Raw genomic sequence first — 27025 nt, 5'->3', positions numbered from 1 at the left:
ATGTGTTGGCCCAGAACCGGACTCAATAAAGGTCACGGGTAATCACCGGGTCCGGGTACCCATCGGGTAAAAAAACAAACTTATATGACTTTCCAATTTTATGGCTCCTGAGTACTGAAAAAGGATTATTCAACACCTGAAAAGTGACCATCTTTAACATACATACAAAAGTAGAGTAAACTTGATCTTAGAATCCTTAGATTAGGAAAATCAAAGTTACTTTCCTAGCTATAAGTAAGAATCTGCCATTATATATGATAAATATTAAATATAAAAGTTGGCAGACATTTTTTTAGCCGATAACTACAAGTAACGCCAGCCCTAATGGCTAATATAGTCTGTCGTATTATAACCACAAAAGTTGACAGACATATCATTCTATAAAGTGTAGAAGCCCCAAAATATAAATGTGTTTCCTTCACAAGTACATATACAAAAAAGAAGGATGTAGTTCGCACTTCGCATGTTCTTTGGCTATGCCTATATAATATATATATACCAAAAAGAAGTTCCAACCAGTTCACTAAAGATTTCACCATCATATTTCCAATTGTTCCTGCAAGAGAAACAAAAACAGTCGATCATATTCCCAATTTTTCCCAATTCAGAAACCACCTCAAAATTATTATCACTACCACATTCTCTACCAAGTTTAAGGAAATACATTACGTAAAGACAATGTGCTACGAGTAAAAAAATATAAATCTTGCATCTTCAACCAAACAACGTGTACAAGTAACCATATCACAATCAAAGACCTTGCCTGTGATGAAGCAAGAGTTGCTTCCGTGATTGCACTCACCAAAGATACAACTAGCTAGGGCCAGGACCACAAGCAAACATTAAAATTCCCAAATATACAACTAGCTAGGACAAATATTGTATAGACAGACACAAGTCAAACTTTCTTACGAATGTATTTCCTTATACTGTACTACTACTAATCACATTTCGACAAAGTTTAAGGAAATACAAATTTGTGCATTTCAAGGTTAGCTGGTTATTTTACCTTAAATTGATAGTCAGTCAGTTAGACAATGTGCGATGTTGCATCATCATCGTCTGACTCGAGCTCCTCCATTGCCTCCAAAAGAGTCTGAAGTGAAGTACTACCTAACCCAAATCCCTCATCTAACACAATAAAATAGTTAGTTGACGTACAAGAACCATAGTAAATGAATCACTAACTAAAATTGATATAATAGCAAACATGAATTGAATATGTTACTTACTCTTCAGCGCACTTCTTATCCAATCTTGTGTGCATATCAGAGCTTCAATTGTTTCTGGAAGCATTGAAGAACGAAATTTATCTACAACTCTACCACTGGTGCTGAAAACAGATTCAGAAGCCACCGATGACGCAGGAATTGCTAATATATCACGAGATATCACTGCTACAATTGGATACATTGGTCCATGAAATTTCCACCACCCCAAATCATCAAAACTAGAATCATTCAGATCAATACCACTTCCTTTTCTAATAGGGTGAACATCAGCTGATAGGTATTGCTCTAGATCTGTGCGAACAACGTCATGTTGTGAACTTTCTTCCAGAAATGCCGTCAAACCTTTCCTTCTAGAAGTAAAAGAACTTTGAGAAGATGAAATACTACCACTACTACCAACTGAATCTTCCATGTTCACTTGATTTGTCGAAATGTTTGCTGAGTATACATGAGCTGAAGAAGCATAATGTGTTGCATATTCATTATACAATCTTTTCAAGACTTCCATAACTTCTAACTTCTTCTCCTCGCTGTTACCAGGATATATTAATGGGAAATAGTAATCCAATGAATTTAATTTTAAACCGAGGATCTAAAATGGAAGCTATTGCAAATGTTTTACTAGTAAGTTGCCAATATCTTTCAAACTTTTTCATCATATTCACTGCCATTTTTGAGATTAATGCATCATCGGAGTCACACCACTCACGAAGTTCTAAATACAAAGAACAGACAGTATTAAAATAACGATTAACTGTCACGTATGACGTACCTGAAAAGAGAATGGTGACTTCATAAAAGAACTTTAAGCAAATTGAAAGACTACTTGCATTCTTCCAGTCTTCACTCGTTGGAGAAACATTAAGAAAATCAGGTTCAATCTTCCCGAACCGGTTAAATGCTTCCCGAAATAGAAGCGTTGTTTCAAGCATCAGATAGGTAGAATTCCACCTTGTATCAACGTCTTGAATCAACTTTTTATCAGGAGCATTGACTTGCAAGCAAACTTCTTTAAATTTTTGTTGTCTTTGTGGTGAACCTCTAATAAATTTCACTGAATTTCTAATTTTCTGTATTTCTTCTTTAATTTGCAGCATCCCATGATCAACAATAATGGCAACTACATGAGCAGAACATCGAACATGGAATAATTCCCCATCCAAAAGTAATCCATTATCTGGTTTTAGCTGAGCAAGAAGTTCACTTACCACGACTTTGTTAGTTGAAGCATTATCCAGCGTAATTGAAGCTATCTTCCTATCTATATTCCACTTGTACAACTGCTCCATCAGTACCTTTGCAATGTTAAATCCAGTGTGTTGCACATCCACAGCGTTAAAAGATAAAATTCTCTTCTTAATCTTCCATTCTTCATCAACATAGTGAGCTGTCAAAGCCATATAACCTCTATTCTGAGTGGTACAAGTCCACATATCAGTAATAAGGCTTATGCGACTCTGTACCTTACTAAAAATCTCGTACAAATGCTTCTTTTCCATTTGATAAATATTTATGCAGTCTGACTTCGTAGTGTTCCGCTTCACAAGTTTAATATTGGGCTGTAATGAAGTCAACACCCTTCTAAAACCAATGTACTCTACAAATGAGAAAGAGAGTTCATGCAAGATAATCATTCTTGCAATACAATCACGAGTTTCTTCTTGGTTAAACTTAAAGTTGTAAGCAGCTACTGACCCATCTTGTGTTTCACTAGCTTTCAAGAACATTTGGTTAATTTGCTGTTGTGCTCCTTTGTACGCCATACAACTATTTAGATGTTTCCTCAAACTGCTTGTCCCATTTTTGCTCTCCGCACCAATATTCCTCTTGCAGTGCTTGCATTCTCCGTGTGTTTTCCCTTTTATCAATACCTCTTGAAATTCAGCCCAATACTTTGAGGTTCTTTTGCGTTTACGTGTAGGTGACGGAACCACATATGTTGTTGCCGCTTCTATATGATCAGAATCATAATCACCAGAATCACTTGACTCACTGGCTACAGTTTCTACTTCTTTCGGCTCTGCTGAGTTTACAACTTTACTCTTCTTTGCAGCCTTCGAAACGGCAGCTGTAGGAGGCGGCATACACGGAGATTTCGAAACGGTAACTTTAGTCTTCTTTACAGGAACACAATGATCACCAACATTACTTCCTGTTTGACTTTTCATGTTGCCTCTGCAAGGAAAAACCAACAAACATCTGTATCAGCCTATCAGGTGTCATAAAGTATAAACGATAATAAATTTAACAAGCATATACAGTAAGAAAAAGACAAATGTTCCAAGCATATACGCATAAACAGCATACGCATCAACCACACACAAGGAATTAGTAGTTTATGACTTAATTGCCAAAATGGCAGTAGAAGACTTGCTCTTGTGCATGTTTGCTGCAAGCTACTGAAAACACCCAACCTTCGAGCTATCATTGATTTCTCACAAAAACAACCATAGAGTTCACATATCATTGAGATTACAGGGATACCCATTCAAGCATAATAAGTTTGCCTTGTCTGTGCAAGAGAAATCATCAAGAACAAGGAAAAAAAATTGATAAAAATGAAAGAACTTAAACAGTAGACTAATAAGAGATGAGCGGTTCATTTCAACTAGACAATTACTAGATAAGAAATAGTATAATAACTACACACAGCAACAAATCTAGGCCGGCCTGTTTGACAACTCTACCCACAAATCTAACTTCACTAGCAGCAACAATTAGAGCCATAAGTTCAATTATTGAATTTAGAGAAATTGAGCACACCAAATACTGATTAAAATTGAGAAATTGAAAGATACCCACTGATTAAAATTGAGAAATTGAAAGATACCCACTGATTAACCTTATCACCCCCTGATTTTTTTAATTGGAATCTCTTCTAAAATCATACTGTAACAGATTCAAGAAGATTCAAAAGCCTCTAAAATCGATTCAATAAAAAACACGCGCATCACTTTAAGAATTTGTAGAGTAGCATATCATACTTTTCTTTCAGTGAAAGAATTTGAGAAACAAAGGATTTCCACTTCCAGTGTGTAGAAGTAGTTGCAGGCAGGAGAAGAAAGTAGATCGGCTGAAATGGGTGGTGAGCTTCTCATCCTTTATATATGACCTAATTTTCGCTGGGATTTTTACAGAATTAGCCTTTATGAAATACCCGAATACCCGCGTGTAGGATCCGGATGGACCCGTTCATAAACGGATATATATGGATAATTACCCGTCGGGTCCAAAGTGGTTAATAGGTCCAATTTAAGGACCCGGAACCGGACCCGAATCCATCGGATCCGGTTCCGGACCCAGATAATGGGTACCCATTGACAGCCCTACTTTCATGTGTGTGGGGGGAAAACGTTCACAACTAACATTTTCTACTGAAAGTTCATTCAAGGGGTACAAAATCAACAAAATACGATGTATTCAGTTCACCAAATATGAATGCTCTGTTAGGTCCTTATCCAGAGTTTGGATGTGAACAATTACTAGCCAACAAGTTAGGCAAAGATTGAACAAACCTTAAAGTTGACCATTTGTATTTGCACAATCACCCCACTTTTAAGTTGCCGATGTGCACATCCTATATCTCAAGCATTACCAATTAAACATAAAATCATTGAACACCAAAGAGAGAAATTCTGAGACTTTTCCCATACTTCTATTTACCTTTTCTGGTGGATTTCAGTTACGTGATCCAATTTTCACAACAAAACTAAAAACTGCTATAGAAGGTTACTAAATTTCACCGACCTCTGCTAATCTTTTAAATGAAATACTAGTAATTACAGAAAATTGTAATCAAAACCAGGAAAATGCAACAAAGTTGAAATTTATGCAAAAAGAGTCATTAATACCATTATCCCATTAGCCAAACCCAAGACGGAAACCCCCACAAAAATCAGATTAAAGTAAGTGGGTCCCACCTAAAACTCACACGCTCGTAAAAGAGAGACCCTACCACAAGACCTAAACCTTATTGTTTAATCACCAAAAGAAAATCTCTTTGGAGGCCTCACCAATTTTCACCACACCCTTTGACTCAATGTTTAACACATTTCTAGTGGGATCCACCACGTGTCATCATCCCGAAGAGCCATTATCTAAAGGAATACCAAAACCGTTGATCTCCTCCGATCAAAAACAAATCCTCTGATCCTCTTATTTTTGATGATGGGAAGAAGAATTCTGTAGGGAGGACAAACAGAAAAAAGGGGTTTTCGTTTCTCTTCTAGGGTTTGTTTTTCTGTACCTTCTCTGTTTTTTTTCGTTATTTTCAGAAGGCGAACGAAGTTTTGATTCGTTACTCCAAAAATCTAACTGTTGCAGCAAACAGAATCAAAAAGTACGTAAAACCCTTTCTCTTTTAACTTCCAAAAATTCCCAATTTTTATTTTCAATCTCTCTGTTTTTTTCTCCTTCCTCCATTAAAGCAAACTCCTCTGTTTCTGGGTTTTTAGTTTTTTTAGGATTAAATGATGGATTCTGTTGAAAATCAACAAGGGTTTAATGAAGAACAAGTACATAGATTAGAACCAGAATTACAACATCATCAACAACAACAAGAAGAAATTGTTCAAAATAGTCACAACGTTGAGGAGGAGGAGGAGGAGGAGAATAATAGAAACCCAGTTTATGATCATCATCATCATCATCAAATGAACAACAGCAACCCATCACAAGAATCAACAGAACCAGTACAGTACTTGTGTTTGAAAGAAGAACCAACAGAAGATCCAGAGAATGAAGAAGAAACAGAACAACATCAACAAGGTGGTGTTTTGACGATTCAGACTCCGAGTCAAATGGCGATTCAAGTAAGAAAAACAGCCCCAACTTCCACAGCACTCACAACAAAATCAAACACAACCACTGTAGCAAAAAGGGCATCAACAAAAGACAGACACACAAAAGTTGAAGGAAGAGGAAGAAGAATTCGTATGCCAGCAACATGTGCAGCAAGGATTTTCCAGTTAACTCGTGAGCTTGGTCATAAATCAGATGGTGAAACAATAAGATGGTTGCTAGAACATGCTGAACCATCTATTATCCAAGCTACAGGTACTGGCACCATCCCAGCTATTGCTATGTCAATTGGTGGTACACTCAAAATCCCCACAACCTCACCTGCAGCACCAGATGGTGGTGATATTACAAAGAAGAAGAGAAAAAGACCTACAACTTCTGATTTCTTTGAACCAGTTTCTTTAAATGGTGGGAATGTTTCAATTTCATCTGGGTTAGCTCCAATTGGTGGTGGTGGTGGGAGTAATTTTCCAATACCTTCTTCATCTGGTGCTGGGATGGTTAATACTCAACATGGGTTAGTTCCTATGTGGGCTGTGAGTACAGGTGGGAGAATTTCGCCATCAAATGCTGTTGCTGCTGGTACTTTTTGGATGATTCCACAGGGAACAACTATTACTCCTGGAGTTGTTGCTGGAAGTCCAAATATGCAACAAGGAGCTGCTCCTCAGTTATGGGCATTTCCTGCTCCTGCAGCTGCTGCTGCTAATGTTTCTGCTAGACCAATTTCTACTTTTGTTTCTGCTATGCAACCAAATTCAACTGGGTTTGCTTTTGTTGATGGGTCTCAAACTCCAATATCCACTGATGCTTCTACAACCACTATGGCTCCTAGTTCAGCTTCAACCACAACAGATACTAGTACTGCTGCTGCTGCCAATTCAGGTCCTCCTCCACAAATGCTTAGAGATTTTTCTTTGCAAATTTATGATAAACAAGAACTTCAATTCATGGGTGGTAGTGGTAATAGTAGTCATTCTACACGGCAACAACAACAACAGCAGCAGCCCGAAGAGAATACAAGTTAGAGAATGGGGGATTGATTCTCTTGCTCAGAAGAATATTTTATAAAGGGTTTGGTTTATTTTGTTCTTTTTGTCTGTGATTAAGGAAAGAATTAGGGTTTATCTTTTGGGGTTTTTGAAATAGTTTTTTTCTAACAGTTCTTCAGTGCAAAGTCTCCAAATCCACCATTAATGAAAAATTCCTTCATCAACACACAGAATTTTTCAAATTTTTTGCTTCCTTTTCTCCTCGTACTTGGTTGTTGTTTGTGTGAAAGGCACGTGTGTAGTATGGGGTTATGTGTGTGTATATTTCACACGCTTGAAGTGGTCCAGTTATATTGATAAGTGGGTCAACATGAATATGAAAAAGTTACTCGTGGGCCACGCCGAGTGTGGGTCCGGCTAGTTGTCTGTCATGTGATAGCGATGAGGCGTTGAGGGACCCTAGGTCTTTGGCGTGGACCCTACATTTTACAGCCACGCCATTCATTCGTTTATCCTCATCCGTAGGAGTAGTTTCAGTGGGGTCCTCCTTAAATAAGGGTAATTACTCGGTCGTTAGATTAATATACTTTTTGTTTGAAGGAAGGAGGATATTCTCTAGCTTTCCAACACGTGATTTGTCGTTGCTATTTTTATGGAATGCTTTAGGAAGTCGACACGTGGTGTTTGGATACTCCAGTACAACTTCAAACTTATCTCTGCCATGGGCTCTAAAAAACTCTCATATACGTTGGTGATGGTGAGAATTCGAGAAGATAATCAACGGTTGATTAAAATAACTGACATTTTTCTGATCTTGGCGTTATCAAGGTATATGTCCTCTACTTAGTGCTGGACCCATTTGTAACGGTTCTTTGTGGGCCCTAAATGAGTGTAAAGAAGGTGTGAGAAGCTTCTTTTGGCCGATTGGGGTGTAAGGTTTGCATTTGTCTTTTGGAGACGATATGGCTCGGAAATTTTCACTTGGGAATTTTCAAGAGTGGAATATGCCTTCAGACTTCAGAGTTGTGGACCTCTGTGGTGGTGGAGGTGGTGGCCAATGGGTCCCATCGCCACCATCACCCTCACCACTAGTCGTCTTTAGTCGTTACCCACCACCAAAATGCAAAGTGGGGCCGTTTATATACTCAGAGTCAGAGGGATAAAACTCCGTTGATGGTCACTATATTTTTTTTTCTTCAATTTTCTATTTAAAAAAAATGCTGAACCTGCCATCATGTTAGTCGTAAGCATCTTACATATGCCAAAATGTGGACTTGGCCATTTTTCCTGATAAGAAATGGAAGCCACTTCTGTATGGGATATAATTCTCTTTTTTTGTTTGTGCGGACTGTGCACACCGTCGTGCCTCTCCGTGTGTCAAGTAGTATATCATATTGAAATGCCTTTCTGTGATCACAATCTACAAGATGGCGCCAAGGAAATTGAACAGCAATCGAAATCAAGAATCATGAATTACAGGTGAAAAAAAGTAAATACAACATTACCAGAAGTCTTTACATGAACACAACCCATCCTTGAAGTGATGAAACCGGTTTCTATCCCGCAACACTATCTCCCTATTGTATACGTTGGATACAAGCTTCGCAGCAGAGTGACAGTCATTGCAGACACGAAGATTCTTCACTACTCGAATGCGAGTACCAGGGATTGTATTTATGAGACCAAAAGAGATTGCTAACTTCTCACTGTGCATACTAAGGGCATTCTCCTTTTCCTCTTCGTCCATTTCAAATAGCACTTCAGATTTGTTGGGCACATAACCTGCTACCTTTATCCTCGATATCATATCCTCCAACATCTTATAGATCTCTGATGATCTGGGATGCGACCTGTCTCCTTTGAAGAATTCATGAACGACTCCATCCACTTCAATCAAACTGCAACCTGGAGGTTTCTTAATTTTCCTCTCCGCCATGAGCTTTCTTGTTTGTTTCGCTTTTCCCCACTTCCCTAGTGAACTGTATATATTAGACAAGAGGACAACGGTTCCTGCATCGTCTGGATCAAGTTCTAAGAGTTTCTGAGCCGCTCTCTCTGCAACACTGAGGTTACCATGAATCCTGCAAGCACCAAGAAGACCTCCCAGCACAAATTCATCTGGTTTCATGGGCATTTCTTCTATTAATTTCTCAGCCTCAGCAATTTTACCTGCCCGGCCTAACATATCTACCATACAACCATAATGTTCTATACTAGGGTGAATTCCGTAGACTGTTAACATAGAATCAAAATGCGAGTATCCTTCATCAACAAGACCTGCGTGACTACAAGCAGCCAAGACACCTACATGTCATGGAAGAACTCTAAAGCCTTCTCTCCTAGTCCGCTCATTGCGAGACCAACAATCATAGATGTCCATGTCATAACATCTTTTACATGAATCCCATGGAAAACTTCCAATGCCCCGTCGATGCTTCCACATTTTGTATACATATCGACAAGTGCTGTCCCAAGGACTACATCAACCTCAATGTTTTGCTTCTCGATGTAAGCGTGCAACCATATACCAAGTTCAAGAGCACCTATATGAGTACAAGCGAGTAGTAAGCTTACCATAGTCACCTTATCCGCTTTAATTCCCTTGATTTGCATTTCGTGAAAGAGTGACAAGGCTTCTTCGTAGTCGCTAACTTCAACATGTCCATTGATCATTATATTCCAGTGAAACAAGTTCTTTTCAGGTATCTGGTCGAACAATTCCCGAGCTAGTGAGACACAACCACATTTGCAGTAAACATCCATAAGAGCTGTTGTAAGAACCAAACTGAACCCAATTCCATTCTCATCTATGTACTTGTGAACCCACTTCCCCATTTCCAAATTTCTCGCCCTGGCGCAAGCTGTTAAAACATTCAGCAATGTAACCTCGTTGGGATTAACCTGTTCCACTTCCATTCTCTGAAAAAGCTCAAGGGCTTTTATGGGTTGATCAGATTGCGTGTAAGCATCAACCATTGTCGCCCACGAAACCACACTCTTCTCTGACATTTTATCAAATACTCTTTGAGCACAAACTAAACTCCCACACTTTGAGTACATATTCATTAATGTATTCTGAATGTAAGAATCTGATGAGAACTCAAGTTTAATTGAATGACAATGTAATTGTTTACCCTCATTCAGATTCCCACAAGATTTAAACAAAGAGGGAAATGTATAATTATCCGGAAACAGACCATTTTCAATCATTTCTCGATAGAACAAGATTGCATTTTGATGTAAGTTTTTGTTAGTGTAACCTCGAATTATAGAGTTGCAGATGAAAGGAGTGGGATTTGGGATTTGGGTGAAAACGAGATGGGCGTAATGAAGACTACCAGAGTCTTCAAGAGCACAAAAGGCGACAACTTTGCTGGTAAAAAAGACGTGAGAAATGAGTCCAGTTCTGATCATCTGGGCATGAATTTGTTTGAGTTCTGCCATGTTTGAGCATTTTTCCAGTGCAATTAGGCATGGGTGCGAGTGAATTGAGTTAGTTTTGTTGTTGGTGGCGGGGACGGTGGTGTTTTTCAAGAGGGACTTTTCAGAGATTAAAGATGGTGGTTGTTTAAGGTTGTGGTGAATAGATAGAGGAGCAGACATGGCTGCTCTGTTGGAGTACTGCACGGGTAGTCGAATGAGTGGCCGTTAAAAACACGGAGACCAAGGAGGATATATGTTTCAAAATAAGGCCTTGTATTCTGACTCTGCCAGAAGGCCTTGAAATTGGAGGCTATGTTGTGTTAGGTGCTAGGCAAGTCGAGGAGCCTAAGGCGCACCTTGGCACCCAAGGAAAAATTAAAAAACAAAAACCGTACACATCTTGGCGCCTAGTCGCCCCTTGGGCGATTCGTGCGCCTAGAGCGCCTTTTACAACATAGATAGGAGAACATGTTTCTTAGAACTCCAAGAGACCAAGGAGGAACCAAGAAAAACTCAATAACCTGAGTCGGAAGAAGAATCTGATGATATTTTATAAACAGAAAGGCATTTCAATATCAATTCAACAGATAAGCCTTTCGGAAAAGTTGTAAAAGTATATTTCTTCCAAGTCAGAAGAAGAGTTTGATCACATTAAGGTAGACAACAAATTCTCATTAGTAGACTTGAAAGTGTTTAAAACATTTTCCCCAAGTTGACAATCATGACAACAAATTCAGATATAGTTTTGATGAGGATTCTCTTTTTCAACTACTAAAAGTTTTACAGCAGAGATGGTGTAATCTCAAAATCTAACGGGTGAAAACACGCTAGCTTATAATGTAATGCTAAGATGCCGCGCGGGATGTCTTCATCATGATCCAGACATATAAGTATACCGAGTTTGAGCTCCGATAACAAGCTCAATAATTTTAGCTGCACGAGTATAACAAGTTTTTATGAATATAAATTTGATAAACAAGAGACGCAATAATCTAATATGAAGTGAGCAATGAAGTGTAAGAGACTTAAACGGAAACACTAAAAGTACCTGTAAGAAACCCAATTATTGGGATAGGGTCCGTGACTCTCTCAACTGTGTCAAGTCTTTTCCTGAAATATCATCAAATGCAAGATTTTTAAAAAATTGCAGGAAGCAGCATATCCTCTTTCAATGAATTTATTTGATTTAACAGTAACTCAAATCATTACCGAGTATACCGGCTAAAAAACGGATCTCTCATGAGGTAAAATGCCAACAACATCTTTCGCCTTTTTACCTATGTGAAAACACATTGCACGTAAACAGATTTTAAACAATCGAGACAGGAATCTATATATCACGAATTCATGACAACATTTCAGAGCAAAGGCCTCAAACAAAGTAAGAAGCTAAAAATTGTCACCTCATCTTCTTCAGATGCTGAAAGAGAAGAACTTCCTCCATATCTACTGTGTCCAGAATGTCTAACGTGAGAAAGTATGCTCATTCCAGTCAGGTCCACGGAGAGAGCAAGAAACCAAGGTAACCATGACCGAACTCCATACTTCCTCATAAGCAAAACATAAATTAGTGGTCTACTCATATGCAACACCTCAGCAGTGAGAAACAAAACCCCAGGAACTCCCTTCTCAGACCATATTCTCGAAAGTGTAGGTTTCTTGGGAACAGGAGCTGCAAGACCATACAAGCAACGTAAATTTACATGAATCATTCAACTATCTTAATCTATCTTAGCTAGTATATAAAGTTTCATAAGAAGAATGTATTACGTGGCGGTTCCATGGTAGAATCATGGTGGTTCTGAAATCTGTTTAACCACTTAGGTTCAGAAATCATTCTAGCGTCTTCTCCAAACATGCTCAACGCTGACAATGCCCTTCCTTCAAGACTTCGTGGGTCACGCCCAAAACGATCTCGTCTCAGAGAATTCCCCAATATGGGTCCAGAATTCGACGCCTCAGGTCTCTTATCAACATTAGCTATCTCCCCTCCATTTAGTACCATTTTATACCCACTATCCCCAAACAAAGCTAACCTAACTAAAAATCTGAATCACACCAAACACCCCATGCTTAGACAACAGAAAATTCACCTCTTACACAACAAACACAGTTCGACAAAAAAAAATTCCAATCAAAACGAAACTTACTTGGTACCCTCAGTGACAGCTAGGAAATTCCATTTCTTATCATCTCCATAGAAATGCTGAGCCATGACTTCCACCAATGTTTCCAAGTCCTTGAGAACTGATATTCCAAGTGACCAAGGAAACGATGATGATGACGACTCTTCCCTAGAGCCCATTCGCCGTTGCAATGGATCCGAATCGATAATATGTTCATTTATAGAAGTGATTATACCCAAAAAAGCAGTAACTGCATCAAAAGAAAAACTCAACTTTCTCAATACAAAAAACACGCACTTAGGAAAAAACCTGAAGTTATACAGTTTTTTACACTACCCAAATAAGAAAGAAGCAACTGTTACCAAAGTTTCACAAAACCTGCTTCTGGTCCTATCTCTGTCTCAGAGAAACGCTCTGGTAGTAGCCATGTCAATCCCTGTAGAAGAATTCAATATACACCCAAATCAGCAAAATTTCCAATTAAATATAACACTTAAAAATTAGTCCTTTTCCCAAATTTCAAACTCCATAACCCATAATTGAACATATTTACAACAAACAAAAAGCTAGAAAATTTTAATCAAAAATAAGAGAGTGAGACAGAAGAGAAATTACATTGGCGAGTGACTCCATAGAATGAACATAATCTTTATTCCTTCGAACCCATTTCGCATAAAGCTCCATAACTTCAGAAATTTCACTCAGAAATCAAAATACCACTCAAAGAATGAAACCCTAAATAGCCTGAGCTACTACTCCTTCACTCTTAACACTGTTTTACCATAACAGAGAAGAATTCAGATGAATGAATTTCATAAATAAATTCAAATCTAACTCAAACATATCAAATTTATCTAGTCTTTTGCTTCTGAATCCTGATTGAATTCCAACTCAGAGAGAGTATCAAATTCTACACGATATATGAATCCATGTAGCACTTAAAAAGAGTCAATTAAGTCCTTTAACACAGTGGGACCCACATATTAATATTTGGCTGTTGGATCAGATCTCTGATTTGATATGGTTTGACACGTGTACGTACTGCCTTTATGTTACATTGAACTGCGGAATCATACAGAAACAGTAGAAAAGGGGTGGTTCAGTGACAAAAAGATGATGACCACTGAATGGGTCCCACCAGGGATCTGAACTACTAGTAGTAAACTGGACTAAGCGGCAAGTCCTCTACCACTACCAGGACTCTAATAGGTGAAGCCGTGAAGGTGCAGCTGAAGTCTAGCAAAAATTTCACACTGGAATTCGTTGTGCCGTGTTGCTTGGCGCATTGGTACCTTAGAGTGGAAAATGTGCAGGGCCTGGAATGCATTGGTGTAAGATGTTATCCATGATATTACTATACAAAGGCTAATTCCTGCTCAGGCCTCCGAGAAAGGAAACTAATATATCAGAGGGAGGGAGGGGAGATGGAGTGGAACACTTGAATGGATGTATTAAGAGGAGATGAATCCTATTACAATTGCTAATAGGCAAACCACAGGTTTGGAAATAATTTAACTTGTACAAATCATAATAAGAATTATTCTAAAACACTAACAACAACAATGAGAATACAAAAGCAATTCTTCGGCAGCTCTGCTGACTTTTCCATCCTTCACAATTTTTAGTGACCATTTTGCACTGCAGCACTTGACTTCTTGGAGTAGAATCTGCGGTACATGGAGTCAACTTCGGTAAGATAGTATGTGCCTGAAGTTAAAAGGCTTGTGTCCTTGCTTGTTACGAAGTCTTTCCCTCCGTACCTGTGCTCCATGAGTTGCATGGTTTCGACGAATTTTTCAGGAGTAACCTGAAAGAGAGAAAGTACTGAAGGTTTAAGAAAACTGGGCATGAATGATATAAACTCCAAGGGTTGAAATTAAATTTACTTATAGGGTTAAAAACAAGGCATCTTTGATTAGTTCTTATGCCCTCCAAGAAACTTAGATCCCAGATGATGAACAAACAAAAAAACAAGGAATTACCTCATGTCTGGACTCCAACTTGTGCGTGACGTCCATTACAGTTGCAATGTTTGATAAGCTGAATGGATGTGAACCTTCCCTCATTCGGAATGAGAACATTGTGGAACTTAAACCACTTCCATAAGAGAACATTATTACACGTTTACCATCCTGTACAGTAAAAAAGCAATATATATTTTTAAAATCACCAAAAAATTATGGATGATATCATATTTTAGTAGCTAACTCAAACATATGGGTAAACAGAAATGTTAAAGATAATTACCAGTGAGCTATTTTTGTTGTGAAGAAGAGAAGCAAATGCCGCGTAGAGTGATGCAGTGTACATATTACCGACTTGTTTGGGCAACAAAGTGGTAGGTCCAACCTTATCAGCATAAAGATTCTTTGCAACAGTTTGGGATGTCTGTTAAATATAACCAATAAAATCATCAGATAAAATATTCTTGCCAAATCGACAACAAATCAAGATTATATTACGTTGTTGTGCTGTGTTTTACCTTCTCAAGATCCCGACTCGCGTAGCTCTCTTCACCGGATAGAGCTGCAAATGGTGCAAGCTTTTCTTTTGAAGCCTCGTCAACAGAGCTGGCCATCATAGAGCAGTTTTTCAGTTATTCTGGACTTCAATGTCACAATTTGGATAAATCTAGAACCAGGGCTATTAACATATTACTCCTTTAATACTGACAAACACAAACCTGGCATTTCTTAAGAAATCCATGAAGTACAATCGAGCAAAACTTTTCTGCACGAGCTGCAATTTCAATTGAGAAAACATTTGTTATGATGCAGCTCCAAGTAATAAGTTTCAATAGCTAGATCAAATTGGGACAAAGATGGCAAGATTATACATGTGATTTCCTAGAAAGCCAAATCTTAACTTTTCGAGATCATGAGAATGACAGACACAATTGACTTGATTTACACCTATCGAGGAATAAAATTATACCTTGTTGTAAGGAGAATGAAATACAAAGTAGTCTGCATCATCCATCGAGAATTGCTTACCCTGGCATTTCTCGTACCTGCAGAGACATATGAATAAGCAGTCAGCAAATGAAAAGATACTACCTCCTTTTCCTGAAACGGAGGGTAGTTACCAATAACTAAGTATGATTGAGCATTTTTGCCAAGTTATGCAGCAACATACTTAGCGCAGAAGCGTTTGTAGCAGGAATCGAGTGCCATGAGGTAACAAGTTTGAGAAAGTTTTCCGTCAACGACCTACACAAAAAGGAAATGTGATATAGGTTAGATTGGTGATGAACGTATGTATCTGGCAGTTCTGAACCTCAAAAATCTTGCTGAATCATTTATTGGGCTCAAAAAGAAAAATAGAGAGCTTACCGGGTATTCACTGGCTAGGTTGGGCTTGTAAAAGTCATAGACATGGGACATATGGGAACCTCTATATTTGCTTTCAAAGGCAATTGGTGCATCTGGACCAATCAACATAGCAATAGCAGCTGCTCCTCCAGTGGGGCGGGCAGGTCCTTCTGCATAGACCTAAGCAAAGAGAAGGCGGCTTCCATTATGTGAGCTGAGTTACATTGTCTTGAAAAACAAGCTTTTCACATGATATGAATCTAACAGCTAGCTTTCGAAGAATAAAAGACTTACCGCACTATCAGTGCACACAACAAGACCATATCGTCCATCCCAGGAATTACTCTCCACCCAATTTACAACGTTGAACAAAGCTGCAGTTCCTCCGTAGCATGCATTTGTGGAGTCAACACCCTCAATGTCAGTGTTATCACATTCCTGATTGTTAACACGGCAAATATGTTATGCGAGAATGAAAAGCTAAAGAGTAACAGAGTAGAAGTAACGTTGTTTTGCAACCAACAGATTTTCGTTCAACAAGTTATAGCTTGAATATACCAAACAATAAAATAAAGCGCAAGATAGAGAATATGCCAACAGATTCGCAAGAGGAGTGTCCACGTGTTACCATGTAAGGTCAATATCAAGCTAATGACCAAATCTTTAAGTTTGACCAGGAAACAAAGTATGACCAGGAAACAAAGACGATTGAAAAAACGTATAGGCAGTGAAAGGAATTGAGAGATTACCTCAAAGATAGTCATCAGGAAGGTCTTTATGGACTTGCTCTTGTCAATCACGGTTTCACTGCCGACTTCCAGGCGTCCAATTTGTTTAGGGTCAATTTTATACTTTTCGAGTAAAGAGCTAACGGCTGTCAAACTGCAAAAAATCAAAAAGGTTTCATCAATTCTGACATATCTAAAAAAAACCAAAGAATTGCATGACAAGATCCCAATCATCATCCTAATAGAAATCTATTCTTCAGTTGTATTGTATCCTACTAAAGCTCATACCATGCATGCAACAGATTGTCATAAACATTTGGGATCAAACAGAACAAACCTCATTGAAATGACATCTTCCAACTCGGAACAAAATGCCATGCAATCTTGTCCCAACCCAATGGTGTATTTTCCTTTACTGGCACCATCATGAGCCTCCAGTGCTTCCTACAGGTGAAAACAAACAAAAGGTAAGCTAAAAATTGTAACGAATATCTAGACCTCATCGCACATAAACCAAAACTTAAGATCTAAATTGGATTCTCCATTCTTAGGGATGTTAAAGACTTATACATGTAGCTTACAAAGCAAAACAGTTAAAGATTCGTATCTTATTCCCATGATAAATAATCCACAGGAATACAAAAAGGCTTAGAAAAAGCTTAACATGTTCTGGTTACATTCATAATTCTACCAAATCTGAGATTCTGATTTTCAGATTCAAACACTCAGTTAACATCGAAATTATACCTCACAAAAAATTGCTCCAGAAAAATTTACTGATCTAATTTAAAAATTGACAATTACTAGGCAATAGTTTCAAAAATTTATTAAAAAAATACAACACTTTCAAATTCTAAGATATACAGAATCCAGGATTAAGAATGTAAATTCTCATCTAAACACAGCTCAAAATATCAAATTAAGCTGAATAATTCAAGATTCAAGAACCAAACAATTTTTCAAACACAATTGTATCCGTAATGTCGAAACATAAACCCTCAGATTACAACCAATTAGAGATCAATCGAACTTTTTTTTTTTGTTTTTTAAATCAAACCACAAAAAAAAAATGAGATGAATGTTTTTTTTCACCTGTTGAACACAGGTAGGAGGGAAATGCATTTCCATAGCAAGAATTCCAACATCCTTCTGATTCGAACCCATCTTTAGATAATTTCTTTGAATTCCTTCAGAGAACCCTAGATCGATCGAGCTGTTTTGGAGAGAGAGGAAGGAAGGAAGAATGAAGAAGAAGTGGTGAGAGACTTGGGCAACGAATAAATCGGTATTTATAGACAGAGGAAATTCATGACCGGTCCGACCGGAACCAAAAAAAAAATGCAGCCAACGTGACTCGTGAGTTTGTGAAATTCAAAGGCGGACTTTTGTGAGTGAGAAATTGAAAAGGAAGAGAGGTATTTGTGGAATTACTAGAGATTTTTACTTATTGAGGTAATTGATTAACTTTTTGATTAGGAGGAGTTCAACTACCACATTATTTAAGACACTATTTACCAAAGCCAATCAAACTCTAGTATGGTTATTATGGTATTTTCACTTTTCAAAAATTCTGGACAGGCCATCAGATAAAGCTCCGCCGCAAATGGCCTTTGATTTTGACAGGAGTCTTGTTTTATGTGAGAGTAAGCAGTTTTGGGGAAGTCTCGCGTGATTATAGGTCTAGAAACCTTTTTTTCAGTTTTGTACAGCAAGATTATTTGTTTAGAAAAATGTTTAGAAATAAATTATTATGCGTTGCTTCTCCTCTTCTTTTTCTTTCATCCGTTTTTTCTTCTTCTTTTGTGTAGATCGGCAAAGAATTGGATGCTGGCGAGTTTCATTTTTCGATCAGTAAAGACTTCTATTTTTTTTTTATCTTGATCGGAAATTTTTTTGATGTTAACGAGTTTCGATTTTTTTTTGATCGGTAAAGACTTTTACTTTTTTTTTTCTTTGATCAGAATGAGTTCTTACAGGGACATACAATACCACATTTTACATTTGTTCATCAACCGTGTAAAAATTACTACCGTAACCGGTCTCAAGAATGTAGACCAGAGCCGGCTGCCGGTATACATTGTAAACTCTAGAAACCAGTGTGATGGTTTTTCTCAGTGCCTACTCCCAAAACATTAAATCCGAACATGTGTTTCTGCTGATTCCGCCAGGTCTCAGTAAGCAACTAACCATACGAGCGCGTAGTAATTTTGACCGGAGAATCATCAACAAGCGCAACCCGGCAGTCGGCCAGTCCCAAACAAGGTGAGATGATGATGTCCCACAAATACAGGTAATAACGACTGAAATCCAAACAGTTTTCTGGGTCGCGTATGCAACATTTATGTGCACGTGCCCCACATGTGATGATACAGAGATGTGAAGCTTTCAAACTTTAAATATCAGTACTCCTGCTTTTGATTTGAATTTTTCTGATGGACCATCATGTTATACAACTCTCGACTTTAAATGATTATTTATCTAACTCTGGACCGAGACGACCTATGTCTTATCGGTTTTCAAGTCCCACAGACATCAATATTGTAACCTATATCAGAGCCGGTTTGTAGTCCCTTGTTTTTCTTTTTGGTGGTTCAACGTAAACCGGCAAAAAAAAAACAATTAAAATCCTAAAATTATCTCTAAAAAGGGAATGGCGGAACTCTCAGGGGAGGAGTGTGTGTCCCAAACTGAATTAATGTTATGGAATCCATAGAAAAATTTAAACAAATGGTTGTTTTAGTGTTGTTTAAGTGGACGGTTCATTAAGCTTTTCTATTTGCTTTTTGAATCTCATTTGAAGGGTAGCATTAGCAATTATGTTGGGATAGTTTATCAATGAATATTTTCTCGAAAAATGGATCATTTGTCCAAATATTTTTAAAACACGGTTCAAATGGACGAGTAAAAATTAGTATGAGTGAAATGAACATTAAAAAAATAATAAAGATGAAACTGGATTCATCCTGACTTAAACTTAAAAAATAGTAAGGATGAAACTGGATGCTTCCTGATGTAAATTAAAAATAAGAAAAAATATTTGAAATTGGGTAGGATGAAACTGTTTACATCCTGGGTATTTTTACATTTTTGTCCATTTAAACAGTATCAAAATCTAAATGTCATTTTCACCCAAGAATTGTTGATTTTGGTCTTTTTAACGAATTTTATGATATTTTCTTATTCGAAAAAGTAGAAATCAATTTTAGAAGTCCCAAAAGAAAAATAAAATAAAATAAAATTCCTTAGCGAAAAGTTTTTCTTTTTTCTTTTTGGTTTTTAAAGTCATTTGATTTTTGTTCCTCCTCCCACTTATGCAAACTTTCTCAGAAATAAGCTAAAATGAGATAAATGCTTTTATTTAGGATCAAAAAGTCTTCATCTTTTACATCCAACAGCGGGAATCAAATTGACAAGGTCTCAGTCGTCACTCATCGTGAAAAAATAACTGATTTTCAACCCAATTTAGTACGGTCAATTAGTCGTCCAAAATGTAGTTCCACCTTCCACAATAAATACTTTAGCACAAACCCGTGTTGGAGTTTTGCATCTATACAATGAATGGATCACAAGAAGCTTAGTTGCGGCTTATTATTTTTATTTGTTTCACTTTTTGTTACTAAAATCTATGCTTCAAAGAAAAAGGAAAAAAAATCCATGATACCTTAATGGAGTGAAGTTGTCGGTGGTTGTTCGAGTGTTTTTGATCTAGAGGAGGGAGTATAACTAACCATACGGAGATGTCGACAACTTTTAATCAATTCAGTTGATTTGCACAGATTTTTCATTTATCAAACGTTTTTGCAAGTGTTACCAAAACCAACCATGTATAAAATAGTTTGAGGCAACGTTGTTAGATCAAAAAAAACAACAACCATGCTCTGCACATTTTGTTGTGGCTTTCGCTTGTTTTAATTTTCCGCTTGTTGTAACTCAAAATCTGTCACTCGCATATAACCCGAAAGTTAGACTTAAATGACGCTCGTGGTTGTTGGTAACAACTAACAACCCTTCAACTTGTTCAACTCAGTCACAGTGATTCTCAGTGACAAAGAGATCTACAATATTGGAATTCACGATTTATCATTAAACAATCCAAAGATTCCTATCTAGTCAGGTTTCTCCAGATGTTTTTAGCTTTTTACTAAATAAAAAGTCAGAAACACTCCATAATTCTGCAAGTATTATAGTATTAGATTCCCTTGATACGAATCAGGTTAGCATATTGGGAACATAATTTTTTTGGTTATAAATCATGACTGACATTTCGCATTCTCAAGTTTGAAAATGATTTCTTCAAGAATGCCATGAGCTTGGGATACAAATCCTTCTTGCTGAGCATTTGTTTTCATGTCTTGCCCATTGTTATAAGCATCAATGTCATACACAAGAAATTAAAAGATGACCATATCAAAGGAGATCTAGGCATGCAGCTGCTGGTTACCCGAAAAAACCCAGTTTATTATAAGTACAGCTGCAAGCCTGCAAGTTTGTTCATCGATCATTTTGAAGCTAAAAATCATATGCAGTGTTGGCTCAACGAATTGGCTTCAAAATGCACGGATTTGGTCATTTCGCTGATCCGAGAGTGTTCTTCTCTTTGTTGGGCTATAGTCACGATTGGATTACTCTACACGTTGTTAGGTTCATTTATTTCTGCCAAATTTTAATTAATAAATATTCAGTGATTCATGACCATAAGTTAGCCTTTGAAATAGTTAGGTACATGAATGGCTGAATGGGGTTTGTTAAAGTTGCATCAATGATAAGGAATTCAGCTCCATAGATTCTGATTAAGCATTTTAATTCGCCTTATTAGACCTACCAAAGCACGTAACAATCCTATCCTACCAACTTATATATTTTTCTCCTTTTCTTTTCTTAGTAATGTATGGATGTTAACAGTTTCAAATGTTTGACCTCTAATGGCGTCATGACACTAATCAATGATCATTGTGAAGATGTCAGCATCTTTTGATCTTGATAGATATACCACAAACACAAAAAGAAAACGGCAGTGCTATTTGGCTCCCTAATCTCCACCTCCCTATTTTCCTCCCTATAATCTAAACCCCACGTTAGGAGAATGGTGAACCCCATCTGAATCTGAATGCGAATCTCGATATGGATGCGGGGCTTAGATTACAGGGAGGTGGAAAATAGGAAAGCAACTAGCATTTCCGAAAAGAAAACATCATTATTAATTTTAATATTTATATCCATCGAATTTCTTTTTCTTTTTTTTTTAATGGAAGAAAGAGGCCTATCGGAATCCGTTATAACTTTTTCTTTTTTTGGCAGAAGAAAGAGCTACATTTTATTTCTGATGGATCCTGTGTAATCGGTTACATGCCCAAATTGGTTATTAACTTGAGAATCGTACCTAATGTTTACATCGCAATTTCATTGTGCAGAGAGTGAAGCCCACCCCAACATTTTTGTATGAACGATTTTTTGGGCACTACTCAAAAAATGGAGGGGACTACTCTCAAGTTTTTGGGGTGGATATTGGTAGTAATTTTCAGTCACCCCTTATCTGATTTTGTTTTAAATACCTGCTTTACCCTTGATGATAAACTTAGTTAGTGTGATGATTGATTAGTGTTAGTGTAGTGATTAATAACTGATTAGTGATTTATATTAGTGGGATTGTTTTGTTATAACATTATTATTGAGAGATAAGAAGAAGAAGAAGAAGGAAATATGAAGAAGAAGAAGAAGATGGGTGAACCCAAAAAATCTTTTTTTGAGTTTAGTAATTATGATTTGAATGATTCATGTGATGATACCTCATCCTCAGAATCAGAACCCCCTTCAACTCATAGTGTATTTGTCAATACTTCTAATGATCCGGAAATGAGTTATTTGTTAGAAGATGAAAGTTTTTTTCCCCAAACTCAACCTAACCAAACATATGATGGATTTTATCAGCCACAACCTGAAGATGAAGCTATGGGTACTCAGGTATGTCTCATATTTAGTTAATGTAGCTTAAATTGTGCAAAAATTTGGCCAAACTCAAAATTTCTGGAAAAATTTTGGTTAGGTCAACCTAGTTCGGTTACTAAATTTAGCACACGAAGGTAACCGAACTACATGTTAATGGTGGTTTTTTAGAGTTCGGTTATGTAATCCCCGGAACATGTAACCGAACTATTTTTATAGAGTTTACAGTGCATAGTTCGGTTTAGTCGATATGAATTCTTTTGTTACCGAACTCCTTGTTCGGTAATGTCGCAGAATATATGTATACGGAGTTTCTAACCGAACTCATGCGTTCGGTTTAGTCGAGTTTTTCAGTTTCATGGCCGAACTTTGACATAGAAAATCTAAAGATTGAGTTTGGTAAGGCCCAAATTTATTTCTGGAAACTACATAACCGAACTTGCATTTAATTTAAACAATGATTTGGGTGGATGGGTTCTCTACAAGGTTATGCAAGGTTGTCATAATCATCCTCGTCCGGAGCATCTTGAAGGACACTTCATGGCGACAAAGCTAACTCTTAAAGAGATGGAAAAGGTAGTTAAAATGAGGAAAATGAAAATTTCACCGCTTCAAATGCTTCAAATACTAAAGGAGGATAACAAGGATAACCACTCATCTTTGTCCACCATTTACAATGCAATTGAGACAATTAAAAGGAATGAATGGAGAGATACACAAGTAATGCAACAATTGTTTCTTTTGACCCAAGAGAAAAACTACGCGGTTCAATAGGATGTGGATTCGGAAGGAGAGATAACACAACTCTTTATTGCGCATCCGACGAGTGTCCAATTGGCTCAATGCCTTCATCAAGTTCTAATAATGGATTGCACTTATAAGACGAACAAGTATGAGATGCCATTGTTGAATATTGTTGGGCGTACTTCGACAAAGTCACCGTTTACCGCAGAGTTTTATTTCTTAAAAGGTGAGTAAGAACCTAGTTACATTTGGGCACTACAACAAGTTAAGGCAATCTTCCGTGGTGATGATATCCCCGGGGTTAATCAACTTTTGAGCAACAAACATATATTTTGAGCAAGTGATTAATATGAGGAGCTAAACCCCAACACTGGGATGGCGGAGAAAGCCATATTTCATGCGTGTGGTAATTATGTTTAATTCTTTTTATGACTTTTTGCATTAATTTAATAGTTTGATGATTTTTCTTAATTAGTTGTGAAGTCGTATGATGATGTATGCTTGGTCTAAGTGCTCTTGATGCATCATGCTAGTGATTTACAGTTAATCTTTTTAAAATCTACCCTGGCAAAGAATTAGAGTCAATAAACTAGAGCTATAATTGTCTAAGAATTGATTGTTGAACCACATGATATGAGGTTTGGTGGAATCTTAAGTCCCAGTTTCTCCGATATTGATATCATATTTTTGTATATATTTATTAGGGTTAATATTTAAGTCTAGAATCGAGTCTACACAAGTCCGAGTTGAACGAACTTCTACTTATCACTTTCAAAACTACATCACGTACACATATCCTTGAGAAACTTGTCATAAGAGGGAATCTGCTTAATTGCATCTAGTAGTGGAAGGTTGATAGTTACATGCTTAAAAACCTCAAATATATCATTAAAATTGGACTCCCTCTTAGTTGGAACTAGCAGCTATGGGAATGGGGCTCTAGGGACAAAGCCGGGTTCAATATGACCCTCATTGGTCTTTTTAGAGACTCTATCAGTCTCCTCAGTTTCTGGTTCAGAAGGGTGAACTACAACATGTTCACTATCAGGCATGGAAACCTTGTTGTATATCACTCTACCACTCCTAAGGGTTTTAATAGCATTCACATGATCAGATGGTCTTTCACCTATTTCATTAATTCCTCTAGGGTTGGGTTGAGTCTGACTAGGAAACTTACCTATTTCTCTCAAAGACTCATTTATCTGACTAACCTGGGTTTTCAACTCGGAAATAGCCTGGGAGTTAGCCTGACCTATTCTCTTATTTTCTTCTAAAACTTGAGCAACAAATTGCTGAAACTGCACAGTGTTACGAGTTAACAAAGCAAGAGACTCTTCTAAACTCATAATCTTCTTATCCGAAGGGTTCTGAAACTGTGCCGGGGCTGAAGGATTCTTAGTATAACCAAAACCTGGGGGAACCTGAGCATTACTAGACTGACCTTGATTCTGGCCCTTGGACCAAGAAAGGTTTGGATGGTTTCTCCAGCCAGGGTTATAGGTTTCTGAATATAGGTCAAACTTCTGTCGGTTATCAAACCTAGTGTTGTTATAAAGAGCATTGGCTTGCTCTTCAACAGCATGTCTTTCCCAAAAAGGATCATTTCTTCCACTACTACCACTAGAATGACCTAATTCTAAGGATTCTAACCTTTTGGCTATAGCTTCTATTTTGGCATATGACTCATGAGATCCTTCTACCCTATTAACATTTCCTCTACTTAGAAGAATTTTTTTCTGGGGTTCCCTACTATTTTCCCATTGTTGGGTCTTATCGGCGATTTCATTCAAAAATGTTATCGCGTCATCAACAGTTTTATTCTCAAACCCATCTATGCATAAGGACTCAACCATGGTTGTTGTTGAATAATCTAAACCCTCGTAGAGGATCTGAACTAACCTAACCTTCTCCAAACCATGATGAGGACATTGATATATCAAGTCATTGAACCTTTCTACGTACCTATATAAAGATTCTCCCTCTTGTTGGGAAAAATTACATATTTTGTGTCCTAATAGACGATGTTTTATTCCTTGGGAAAAACTTATGTATAAAGGCAGAAGTAAGTTGGTCATAGGTTTCAATTGACTCGGAGTCCAAACTATACAACCAAGATTTGGCTTTATCTTTTAAGGAAAAGGGGAATAACCTAAGTTTCAAGGCATCATCACTTAGGTTCTTAATTTTCAGAGTACTACAAACTTCCTCAAATTCCCTAACATGAAAATAGGGGTTCTCATTCTCCTTCCCTAAAAACATTGGGAGCATCTGTAAAGTCCCAGGTTTCAGTTCATAATTTTCCTCGGTTTCAGCTAACTTGATACAAGACGGACGAGAGGTCCTAGTTGGGTTTAGCAAAACTTTCAAAGTTGCCATTTCTGGCACTACCAAAGGACTAGGAGTACTAGGGGTACTTTCCTCACAAAGTGATAGATTCTCAAAGCTGAAGTTTCCAAAAACGGGGCTCTCAAAAGAAGAGTCTTCGAGCTCCCCGCCTTCACAAGAAGAACTACTAGGTTTGTCACTAATCAAACGACCTAGAGTGTTTCTTTTCCAAGCCCGTTTAAAAACTTCGGGCATACACTAGAAAAACAAAATCAAAAAGAAAAGTCCTAAAACGGAAGGGATGTTCTATGCAAACACAAACAAGGCTGACTCCACCACAACAAACCTACTGATTTCTAGCAAACAAAAAGCATGATGGCTCCACTTAGATTGTTTCTAGACCAACTTCTAATCCTTCGAACGGGAATTCGTTAGAATTTAAGCAAACCCCTCTGGAATCAATCCGAGTTAAAGTAAGTTGAATAGAGGCGAGGGAAGCTCGGTGGAGCTTCTAATCCGAGTTAAGCTCGTTACCCTATCGGTCTCGTTCTAGTCAAAATTTTAGGATTAGGTTCTCCTTTGGTGTCGTTTTCCTAAGGCGGACAAGAAGAGAACGGTGATGAAATCCGAACCCTTATCTTGTATGGCAAGTCCTTTCCCTTTACTAGGAAATTAAAGCAGCCGTTTTCAAGTCCTCGACATATATGCATACGAAGGAAGACAGTAACTCGCTGACAGGGGATTCGCGAGTGCTTCGACAAACTTACCTCCCGTACCAGACGGGGGATGACCCTTTGTAGTCGACTCGGTCCACGACTCCTATGTCATGTACGAACCCGAGGGGCCGAGACGATATCTTTATATTTAAACTACCCTTCCGTAGGGTTTAAAAATAATGTCCCAAAACTTAAAGTACAAAGTCCAAAAAAAATAAAGTGCAAAAGAAAAAGGAAGTCTAAAAAAAAAATCTACAAAAAATAAAAACGTCTCTCTTTTTTTGTTCTCTCTTTTTTTATAAAATAAAAAAATCTTCTTCTTTCGCTCCTTTCACTTTGCCTTTTACTCCAAGTCTTTAAGTATTCACCAAAAGCTTTAGCAAACTTTTCTTTCGCTCCAAATTCCAAAATCTGAAGGGAAAATACAAAAATCCAAAAACGTAAAGAAGAACAAATAAAATAAAAACCTAAATTTTTTTTTTTAAAAACTCTAGCCTAAAGACAAGTCCGCGTCGGCGGAGCCAAAAATTTGGTGGAGTTTTCAAAGTTGTTGTAGTAAAAAGGTTCGTTGAGACTTGTGAAGGAAGATTTTTTTAGACTTAATTTTTTTAAGTAAAAAAAATATAACAAACTCGAATTGATAGTAATTATAATCATGCAATTTCACACGTTCAAATTGATTCTC

At 37.5% G+C, this 27025-nt stretch overlaps 3 protein-coding genes, 1 long non-coding RNA gene and 1 pseudogene across 5 annotated transcripts; 1 reads left to right on the top strand and 4 right to left on the bottom strand.

The window, feature by feature from the left end:
- Window positions 1-225: 225 nt before the first annotated feature.
- LOC113303073 lies at window positions 226-1381 on the bottom strand. The gene is made up of 3 exons (XR_003337287.1): window positions 1233-1381; window positions 1010-1131; window positions 226-556 (listed from the first exon to the last, which is right to left on the bottom strand). It is a non-coding gene; the product is annotated as an uncharacterized LOC113303073 (long non-coding RNA).
- A 3972-nt stretch (window positions 1382-5353) lies between these two features.
- Window positions 5354-7249, top strand: LOC113305239 (transcription factor TCP19-like). Its single transcript, XM_026554319.1, has 2 exons — window positions 5354-5571; window positions 5687-7249. Exon 2 carries the CDS (start codon window positions 5702-5704, stop codon window positions 7058-7060), a length of 1359 nt encoding a protein of 452 aa, XP_026410104.1. The 5' UTR covers window positions 5354-5571; window positions 5687-5701; the 3' UTR covers window positions 7061-7249.
- Window positions 7250-8318: 1069 nt separating this feature from the next.
- LOC113303492 lies at window positions 8319-10644 on the bottom strand (annotated as a pseudogene).
- A 444-nt stretch (window positions 10645-11088) lies between these two features.
- On the bottom strand, window positions 11089-13592 carry LOC113304325 (peroxisome biogenesis protein 16-like). 2 transcript variants are annotated; one of them, XM_026553406.1, is made up of 8 exons: window positions 13189-13592; window positions 12952-13009; window positions 12598-12823; window positions 12218-12495; window positions 11851-12119; window positions 11657-11724; window positions 11496-11557; window positions 11089-11380 (listed from the first exon to the last, which is right to left on the bottom strand). In XM_026553406.1, exons 1-8 carry the CDS (start codon window positions 13255-13257, stop codon window positions 11319-11321), a joined length of 1092 nt encoding a protein of 363 aa, XP_026409191.1. In that variant the 5' UTR covers window positions 13258-13592; the 3' UTR covers window positions 11089-11318. The 2 variants fall into 2 exon arrangements, with proteins under 2 accessions (XP_026409191.1, XP_026409192.1); XM_026553407.1 differs by having other exon boundaries at window positions 12936-13009; window positions 13189-13251.
- A 406-nt stretch (window positions 13593-13998) lies between these two features.
- Window positions 13999-17886, bottom strand: LOC113304324 (hydroxymethylglutaryl-CoA synthase-like). Its single transcript, XM_026553405.1, has 12 exons — window positions 17705-17886; window positions 16950-17056; window positions 16634-16766; window positions 16179-16322; window positions 15906-16064; window positions 15709-15782; window positions 15508-15583; window positions 15257-15312; window positions 15056-15143; window positions 14821-14961; window positions 14556-14705; window positions 13999-14380 (listed from the first exon to the last, which is right to left on the bottom strand). Exons 1-12 carry the CDS (start codon window positions 17774-17776, stop codon window positions 14195-14197), a joined length of 1386 nt encoding a protein of 461 aa, XP_026409190.1. The 5' UTR covers window positions 17777-17886; the 3' UTR covers window positions 13999-14194.
- Between the last annotated feature and the right edge of the window lie 9139 nt (window positions 17887-27025).

Source organism: Papaver somniferum, chromosome 8 (assembly GCF_003573695.1).
Source record: "Papaver somniferum cultivar HN1 chromosome 8, ASM357369v1, whole genome shotgun sequence".
NCBI lineage: Eukaryota > Viridiplantae > Streptophyta > Magnoliopsida > Ranunculales > Papaveraceae > Papaver > Papaver somniferum.
This window is presented reverse-complemented; position numbering and strand designations above follow the sequence as displayed.

Coding starts and splice junctions, on each gene's coding strand:
- LOC113305239 (XM_026554319.1), top strand. CDS start 5,702: ATGATGGATTCTGTTGAAAATCAACAAGGGTTTAATGAAGAACAAGTA.
- LOC113304325 (XM_026553406.1), bottom strand. CDS start 13,257: ATGGAGCTTTATGCGAAATGGGTTCGAAGGAATAAAGATTATGTTCAT. Junction 13,010..13,188: donor CTATGGAGTCACTCGCCAAT/GTAATTTCTCTT, acceptor ATTCTTCTACAG/GGATTGACATGGCTACTACC. Junction 11,725..11,850: donor CAGCATCTGAAGAAGATGAG/GTGACAATTTTT, acceptor GTTTTCACATAG/GTAAAAAGGCGAAAGATGTT.
- LOC113304324 (XM_026553405.1), bottom strand. CDS start 17,776: ATGGGTTCGAATCAGAAGGATGTTGGAATTCTTGCTATGGAAATGCAT. Junction 15,144..15,256: donor GATTTCTTAAGAAATGCCAG/GTTTGTGTTTGT, acceptor TATGATGGCCAG/CTCTGTTGACGAGGCTTCAA. Junction 14,381..14,555: donor AGTTGGAGTCCAGACATGAG/GTAATTCCTTGT, acceptor TCTCTCTTTCAG/GTTACTCCTGAAAAATTCGT.